This window comes from Microtus ochrogaster, unplaced genomic scaffold (genome assembly GCF_000317375.1).
Source record: "Microtus ochrogaster isolate Prairie Vole_2 unplaced genomic scaffold, MicOch1.0 UNK36, whole genome shotgun sequence".
Classification (NCBI taxonomy): Eukaryota; Metazoa; Chordata; class Mammalia; order Rodentia; family Cricetidae; genus Microtus; species Microtus ochrogaster.
Window position 1 is genome coordinate 4,486 of NW_004949134.1, and position 9,121 is coordinate 13,606.

The 9,121-nt window shown below is 40.9% G+C and overlaps 1 protein-coding gene across 1 annotated transcript; it reads right to left on the bottom strand.

Annotated features, from left to right (window-relative positions):
- Positions 1 to 1,039: 1,039 nt before the first annotated feature.
- On the bottom strand, positions 1,040 to 4,686 carry LOC101982844 (melanoma-associated antigen B4-like). Its single transcript, XM_013354261.1, has 3 exons — positions 4,658 to 4,686; positions 2,038 to 2,117; positions 1,040 to 1,941 (listed from the first exon to the last, which is right to left on the bottom strand). Exons 1-3 carry the CDS (start codon positions 4,684 to 4,686, stop codon positions 1,040 to 1,042), a joined length of 1,011 nt encoding a protein of 336 aa, XP_013209715.1.
- Positions 4,687 to 9,121: the final 4,435 nt, after the last annotated feature.

Here is a 9,121-nt window from a genome sequence, read left to right on the forward strand (position 1 = left end):
TATGGTTGTAGGAAATCAAGCATTATATCTCATGGTATTGAATCAACATTTTAATTTTTTACCCTACATATAAATTTAAATTAGTAGAAATATATTTGTATACAATCTTTCACAAGAAACTTTAATCTTAACATTAAGATTGCTATAACAAAGTTCAGAAAGGAAGTTTAATGAGGTAATTTTAATATAAAGCTCAGTTGGTTATATTTAAAACACAGTAGACATATGGCATATTAGTTAACACTTACAAACTCATAATCTAATTAATTATTATTCTTATTTTACTTAACGTTTTGACTAAAAGGTTCTACAGAAAGTACTGTATGCTAGGTCATGAACAAGAAGGAAAAACAAGAACTTCTTCCCTGAAGATAACTAGCAATGAATATAGATAGTTATTTTCTGTTGAACAAGACATCACCCCATTTATTGTTTCTTTAGGAAGTGGAGATCTTATTCCATTCTCTCAAATAATAAGAGTTTCTTAGACAATGTATCATTGCATATCCCAGACCTCCTGCTTCTAATATCAAACATTTCCAATACACAGGGAGACAGATCTACAACAGTAGATACTCAATGTGTGTTTGGTTAAAGCAAGAACCTTTAAAACAAAAGGTCTGCTTCTCTGCTAATTTCTCACACATATTTTAATATTGAAAAAAAAGTCAGTATACATCCCTGACATCAATGCCAGGAAAACAAGGACTAAAAGAAAATATTCACTGAAAAGCCTAACACTTCTGATTGATTTTCTTTCATATTTCAAACTCCATTTTCCTAATGTAATTCCATAGTATCTTATGAACATCATCAAATCCTTAGAACATTTCAAATTGTAAACTGTATTTTAAATCAATCCAAAAATTTGAGATCCGAACTTGGTAAATAGCAGTAAAGGAACTGGTTACAAAATTTACATGAGTACATTTAACCCAAGTTAAAACTTTGCTAAAAGTTTCCCAAAAGGTTATCAACAGCTTATTTGCAAAAAGATGAACAGACCTTTTCAAGTATAAAACAGACACTACCTTATATCTCACTTGTGAGTAGGACAACTTAACTTTGTCATAGTATGTCCCTTGGCCTTGCCTTTAATGCCAGACTTGGCTACAGCTGCAGCTTGGGCTTCCTCTTCTTCTTCAATCAAATCCTGCTCATAACGATATAAGCAAACCCCAGGCAAGGCTTTACTGACCTTGGCTAAAAAGTCCATCACCTTTATCTCGGTTGGTTCAGCATAGGCTCTTGGGCCCCACAGGAACTCATAGGACGGAGGATCACTGTTAGGAACCTGACGGTATTCTATGTATTCTTCCTGCACTAGCTGCTCAGTGATGATCCTCCTAATATCCCCAAAGAAGACATGTATGATCACATCATAGACTCCTAATGCATTCAGGAAATACCAGACATCCTCCTCGGCAGCACAATAGTTATTTAGGTAGATCACACTGAGAAGAGCAATCAGAATGCCCCTGGTAGTAACACCTAGCTCATTGATCCTACTTCCATTATCTTCGAAATCTAGCTTGCTCACAATCTCATATGCTTGACCATGTGGCAGGACTTCTCTCAGCTCAAGGCCAAACACCATATCCAATCGATAGGAGGCTTTCTTGAGGATCTCGGGGAAGTGTTCCTTGAACCTTTTGTTGATAACTTTGAGAATCTCTCCACTCTTCATGGGTTGCTGCACTTTGTATTTGCAGAGCATGTACTCCATCAGCATTCCAGTCTTCCTTGTCATAAAATCCATCTGCATGCTTCTAGTGGAGAGTCGAGCCCTAGAGGAATGCTCATTTCCATCCCCTTGGCCCTGGTCACCATTTTCAGACCTTCCATGACTCCCTCCCTGGCTGGTAGTGCTGCTGGGTGCTGAACTTTCAGACTGCTGTGGGAAGTCAGCAGTAGAAGTGCTTGGCTTAGCATCTCCTGAAGCTTGATCAGAACCAGCAGGTGACTCTCCTTTCTCTGCCTCCTTTACTTGAGCATCCTTGAGGACCTAGTGCCATCTCTCACGAGCATGTGCCTTACTCTTCTGTCCCCTTGGCATGATGGCTGGCGTCAGGGACAGCAGGACAGAGTCTTGGTAGTAGAACAGGGAACTGAGAAACCTGAATCAGGAAAATAGCGTACTATCAGCACTTTGACCATGTTGAGAACACTCAGGCTTTCAGCAATTCTTTCCCCTCCTTGTCTCACACATCATAATGACATCAATGTTCTCAGCACTCCCTGTATTCCTCACCTCTGGTCACCTTATATATACTGTGAGGTAAAGGATGGCTGCCTTTCTCTGGTGTTTGAACACTCTCAATTCTACTCACATCTAGTACTAGGCTGCTGTAATGTTTCACAGAACCCAGGAGTAAGGAAGTCCAAAGGAGACTTGAACTTTATTGACAACACCAATTCACATAGCATGAATGGTGAAATCTCTCGAGGCCATACCCCTAGATGAAGTACTGTAGACAGTGGCTGTTACAAGAGGTAGATTAAGTCTTCTGCAGGCAAATCGCTCAGTCCTAAAACCATACATATTGAAGCAACACTAAATGGACATATTAGGCTGTATTTACGTCTTTATATAATAAATGCATGTGTTTATATTATTTATTGATTATACTATTAATATTATTGTTACATAAAACATATAAAATATATGTATGTATTTATATATTGTCACATATATAACAATATTAATTATAAAATGGACTGTAGATTTGAGGTAACATGGATAGGAATGGGTTGGGATGGAGAGAAAAGACAGGAACTGATATAAATATAGTGCACAGAAATTAAATAAAAAGTCAAAAGCAAAAATAATCACAGCTCTCAGGAAGTACGGGTAGGAGGACTTCTATCAGGCAAAAGAGATCCTGTTCTAAATTTTGAATTCTGGGGAAACCAGAGGTATACACAAAAAAAACTGACTTAAAAAAAGAGAAAAGACAAAAAAGCATGATGTGCAATGGGAGAAAACACAAACACAAGATGTGATTTTTATGCTAAAACTCACAAGGCTGACCTTTGCCCTCTTGTGCTGACAATACCCTAGGAACAGAGCCTGTGGCTAGTTATGACCGATGTACATGTCCAAGTCCCACTATAGAGCCTGACTTGCAGTGGCCCCATTATTTTGGAAGTGATTCCCTCACCTCTATATATCTTCACTGATGTTAGGTACTGGAGACCAAGGCTAAAGTGGGCCTACAGGAGACCAAGGCTGTCCCTTCTCAGAGAACAGGCTCAGAGGAGCACAGAGGGCTGTCACATTTCCAGCTCCTAATTCAGGACATTTTAAATATCCCTGTGCTATGTGTTTGCTTTCAGTTTTCCTTCAGCCAGGAAGTGAGTATCCTGCCCAGACATTTGAAGCTGACCCTTTTTCTTTGTCTGCACTTATTTGGTGAAGTTACGGGAAGTGCTGTAAATTCCTGACATGCACACCTTGAAAACGGATCATAATCTTCCCAGCTTCCCTCAACCACTGCTGCATTTCCTTGCTTCCTTTACTGCTCATCCTGGTCAATTTCCCAATATCCTCTTACTTCTTCCTAACGGTACAGGAGAGTATTGACAGGAGACTTTAACTCCTTCATTTCATTTATTTAATGATGTCTGCTTTTGCAGTCTTTGCCACTTTACCTAGGTCTTCAGGAATGCTATACAAACCCTATACATCAGCTGTGCTGTCTATTTTTCCATTTCTGATCCTTTCCTTCTTTTTTTGAAAGTATTTCTGCCTCCTCCCATCCTCCAATTTCCCTCCTTTTCCCTACACTACTCTCATCCCCCCTCCTTTCCCCCTCCCTCTCCAGTGCTAAGAGCAGTCAGGGTTCCCTGCCCTGTGGGAAATCCAAGGTCCTCCCCCATCCATCCAGGTCTAGGAAGGTGAGCATCCAAACTGGCTTTCTCTGTGGAATAGCCCTAGTATTCCTGGAACCTCGAACATGCTTTGTAGAACCAGGTTGGCTTCAAACTCACAGATATTCCTCTGCTGCTGCCTCCCAAATGCTGGAATTTGTGCCATCTCCTCTGTTCTTCACTTCTGATTCTTAAGAGTAGTTTGGGAGAATATAAAAGTGAGGTGCATCTCTGTGGGTTCAAGGTCAGCGTGCTAGTTCTAGGACAAGTAGGACTGCTAAACAGAAAAACGTTCTCTCGAAAAAACCAAAGAAGAAAAAGCATTCAGATATGTGGATGGTGACTGCGCACCCTTTGGTCCCTCCCAGCTGTCTGGAGGCACAGGCAGGTGGGTCTCTATGCGTTCCAGTTCCACCTGGATAACGGAGTGAGTTTCAGGAGAGGCTTCAAAGCTACAAAAATCCTATCTCAAAAAAAAATCCTCTAGTTATCTGTGGTATAGAGTTCCTTTTGACTGCCATACACCTAGGCATGACTGCACAGGTTAGGATTCCTCTGTCTCCCAGGGGATGTGCTTGCTAACCCAAGTTAGGCTTCCCCCTGAGTACCAAGGGATAGGCGTGCCTAGCAGAGTTAGGAGTTCCTCTGACTCCCACGAGATGGGAGTGGCTAACCAAAGACTCTAGATATCTTTTGCACATGGCACTTCCTCTGTCCAGCTCCAGAAAGGCATGGCTATCTTAAACCTCAATGTAGCTCTTACTTTTGGCTCCCTAAAACCTCCTACCTTCCCATGTTGGACATGACCAACCCCATGCCTTTCGCGTGTTTTTCCAAGATATGGTTTTAAGCGCTGTCACAGCATTTAAGAATAAGTAGAGATCCTAGAGGTGATTTCCCAAACGTTTAATCCTAGCACTTGGGAGACACGGGCAGGCAAATCTCTGTGAGTGTGAGGCGAGCTTGGTCTGCACGAGTTAGTTCCAGGACAGCCTCCAAAGCTAAAGAAAAACACTGCCTATAAGGGAAAATAAAGAATAAGTACAGAGATAACGGAGTTGGTTCTTCATTCCACTGAACATTACCTACTGATTTTGCTGGTGATGAAGTCAGATAGACTTCCTTTGCTTCTGTACTCCGCCACGGGGCACTTAAGAGCCCAGGGCCAAAACAGCTCATGGTGGACTAGAATTCATTTCAAGCGTTTTGTATTACCATTTAGAAGTCAAACGCTGGCTTTAATTGTGACCTACGAAGCCACCATTTTCTGAATAAGAGTTACCTTCTAAGAGTGGAAGTCCCAGTTTCTGCCCAGAAACGTACAAAACTACAAGACGCCTTATATTTTCCTAGGGCATGCCTGAGTGAGTCCTGTGATTATTCCAGAAATAATTCCCCTTGGTACACATTCAGGGTCCTTACCTTGACTGCAGACCTTTCTCAGAAGTCGCCAGCAGCTGGGCCTGAGCAGCAGAGGCAGCTTCCCTGCCAGGGGCACTAAGACCCAGCTCCTCCCCTCTTCACAGGAAGGAAGTAAACCATATCCGGTCAGGGGTGGGCTCTGAAGAGTGACAGCAGGGACAGGTTACTATGGAACCAGGCTGCTGTGGAGGAAATTTAGAGGAGAGTCTGGTTTCCTTACTGTTCTTCCCTAAGACACTTAGCCTTCCTTCTGCCTACACTTTTCTTGGGCGATTTTGTGCAGAGTTTAAAACCTGAACCTCAGAAACCCCCACTTAACTCATGCTCCACCCACCTCACCATGATTCCATCTTGCCATATACCACCTTAACCTGCCTCCCTCTCTCTCTCATATTGCGAGTCTTGCCCAGGTTGCAATCAAATCTTCTATTTAGAGCTAAATTCTCAGCTTTCAGCCACACTCTTGTGCTTTCCTGGAACTCCACCATCCCCCCACCACCATGTTTGTGGTGGGGGAATATAGGACACAAGGGCACAACTTCTGTCTAGCCAGTCTCACCTTGGTACAGTGAAGCTCGTGCTTCTGCTAGATGTTCTTGTTGGCTGTATTAGTTTTGGGGCATTTGGAATTTGAAAAAAAAAAAGCATCAGAGTAAGAATTCTAGAGAATAAAACTGTATTTTCCTTTAATTCCTATTTGTGACTACCATGTGACTGTTAAATCTAAGAATAGTTTTTCTTTTATTTCTTTGTATTTCTGTCCCTCTCTTATGGCCAATGTTCTCAGTAGGTTCAAGAGAGGCTATATGGCACACCTCTATCTTCTGCGGACTCCTAGGTATGATATTAATTGGGGACAGATGTTTGAAATATTTCATGTTGATTATATATTTTCAGTAATAATTCATGCAAAGACAAAATTTTTCTCTTACATGTTAAATTAGTTGAGAAATGGGCACCATAAGGTAGGGGTTTAAAATTAAGACCTGGCCTGCAAACCACATTTTTTTTTTTAGTTTTATAAGGAAACTTTATTTTTTTTTATTGAGAAAAAAAGATTTCCGCCTCCTCCCAGCCTCCCACGCCTCCCGCACTCCCCCTACTCCTCTCCCCCTCCCTCTCAAGTCTGAAGAGCAGTCAGGGTTCCCTGCCCTATGGAAAGTCCAAAGTCCTCCCCCCTTGCAAACCACATTTTTATGTATAAGGAAAATGACCAATAGACAGGACAGCTTGTTTCCATTAAGCCAAGAGAATGGAAAGTTTAGTTCAAGCCTAAACTATACAATATTTTCAATATCAGCTCATTTGAGATCACCTTATCTAGATCAAACCCCTAAACAATTAAAATTACATTAAATAAAAAAATAGAAAGCTGAAGGACCTGAGAGATATTTCAACAATTAAGATGCATTTTCTGCTCTTCAGAAGATCTGGGTTTAGTTCCCAGTATCCACATGTGATATACCTTTAGGGGAATCTGAGGCCCTCTTCTGACCTTCAAGGGCACTGCATGCACACAGTGCATTTAACACATATGCAGGCAAAGTACTTATACATGTAAAAATTAAAAAAATAGAATACATTGTTGAGGGAATAAGATTGTTTATTCTGGATCCATTTTGAGTGTCCATGGCCTCAGAATACAGACTTTGGTTACCCCAAATTCCATGTTCCAGTGTGGAAGAAGTATACTAAGTTTTTATAGTTTTATAGAACAAAGAAAGTCACAAATCAAGGCAAGTTTAAAATGCATTGCAGGAAATATCATATAGGCAGACACAAACAGATAGGAGAGGCTTCCCCAGGGTCCCAGGATGCTATCTGATAACATTCTTAGATTTGGCTTAGTGAAATCTGGTAGTCTGTTAGTTAATAAATTTTAAAAGGTTTCAATCAGTCACAGGATGCAAGTTCAGATACAGACAGTGGCAAGGAATGGCTGCTCAGTAGAAAGAAACTTGTCCATGAAAAGGTAGTTAGCCTCTGGCCCTGCAACATTCCAGAGTACTGAAATTTTAATCAGCTAATCATTCTCCACAGGCAATTTCTTTTTGTGAATTAATCTTTTCCATTCAGATACTCTTTCTTTTCAATTTTCGTTGATGGTTCTCCCTATAGCTCTAGCAACATGATTTGTGCATTCCGGGGCCACATGAAGTTTATTAAATATTATAAGGTCTCATGTAGCTAGGAAGGCTGATTCCTAGGATGTGGTGTAGATGAAGTTGAGCAGAGGACTGGAAAACAGGCTCCAGGAGAGAGGTCCTGCTGGTATAGGCCTTTAAGGTAGAAAGTCTTGGAACATATCAAAACCATTATCCATTATGTAACATATCTGAATTATTTTTACATCCTCTGTATCTGATGTAACATTTGCATGTAACAAAATCACTACACTTAAAATTAAGTAATGAAGAACACATTTTGGCCTAATGGAGTGAAAGTTAACAGATGAACGCACCATCTAAATTAACCAAAATTTACACATATCTTTAAAAGATGAACTACAGAGTTCTATTTGTATTTACAGTTATTTCTATTCAATGAACTTTCTTCCTTATATTTACATGGAAGAAATGAACTTTCAGCCACGTGGTGGTGGTGCCTGCCTTTAATCCCAGCATTTAGGACATGGTAGCAAATGGATATTCATGAGTTCAAGGTCAGGCTAGTGTACAGAGCAAATGCCAGAACAGACTCAAAAGCTACACAGAGAAACCTTGTCTCAAAAATACCAAAAAAATAAAAAATAGGTTAATTAATTTTTAAATCATGGTTCACTGTACCACAGAGAATTTTAAATACTAATCAAATATAGAATCATTAGTATTGAAGATATTAAACATCATAAATATTGTGGAATTAGACATTGATGTCTTTTATATAATTTGTAGAATCTTTTTTATAATGTATAAATAAGAATTAACAAAAATCTTTGAGTAACTCTAGCTAGAGAAAATAGATTTAAAGTTTAATTTGAAAATTTGAAATTTTTCTTTCATCTAAATTATACTGAATAATAAGAATATATATTATATGCATATATTTATAAATACAATGATAAACTTGCATATTTCAATGCATAAACGAATGCAGACAGATTGTAAAAATATATATACAGCTTTAATGGCGATAGACTTACAGAACCACTGTTCCAGCGGAGACCAGGAAAGCAGAAGCAGTGGCTGGGAGCAGGCTCGCCAAATTTATAGGCAAACATTAGCCCGAGGCGAACACGCCCCCTAAGGGGAGGGACTTATCCCTACATCTCCCCTTTTTGTCTAAATAAGACAGAACTAAACCAAATACAACTATACACAATAATAACAAATAATAAGCCTTTGTCACCGGATCGCTGGGCTACCGGGTGGCCCTGTTTAGTTGCTGAGGAATCCCATCTAGACGGGTGAGTGTGTGCTATCCAGGGGCAGATTGTCCCAGAAGAGACCACAAACCCCCCTCCCCCAGCTCTTTCTGCAGGGCTGTCTTTCTTTTGCACTACCCAGCCCCCCCAGCACCCCTCCCCAATCCTGCCCTGCTCTATGCTAGGACCAGTGCTCAAGAACTGTTTTAAGCTCCTACTCTAAGACTACCCACTCAGAGCAGTGAGTGCCTGCCTACCGGGCAGGCCTCAGGGTCCCCTTTAAGGGAGCCCAGGCACCTTCAGCTCCTGTGCCAGGCTTCCTGTGCTCTTCTGGATACCGCCCCCCCTTGCTCCGTTCATCCCTTTGTCACCGGATCGCTGGGCTACCGGGTGGCCCTGTTTAGTTGCTGAGGAATCCCATCTGGACGGGTGAGTGTGTGCTATCCAGGGGACGATTGTCCCGGA

Excerpts from the sequence above, each read along its gene's own strand:
- LOC101982844 (XM_013354261.1), bottom strand. The coding sequence starts at position 4,686 with ATGGGGTTGGTCATGTCCAACATGGGAAG. Across the intron at positions 2,118-4,657 it reads GTCATGTCCAACATGGGAAG|GTTTCTCAGTTCCCTGTTCT; the intron begins GTAGGAGGTTTT and ends TTCCTGATTCAG. Across the intron at positions 1,942-2,037 it reads CATGCCAAGGGGACAGAAGA|CTTCAGGAGATGCTAAGCCA; the intron begins GTAAGGCACATG and ends GTTCTGATCAAG.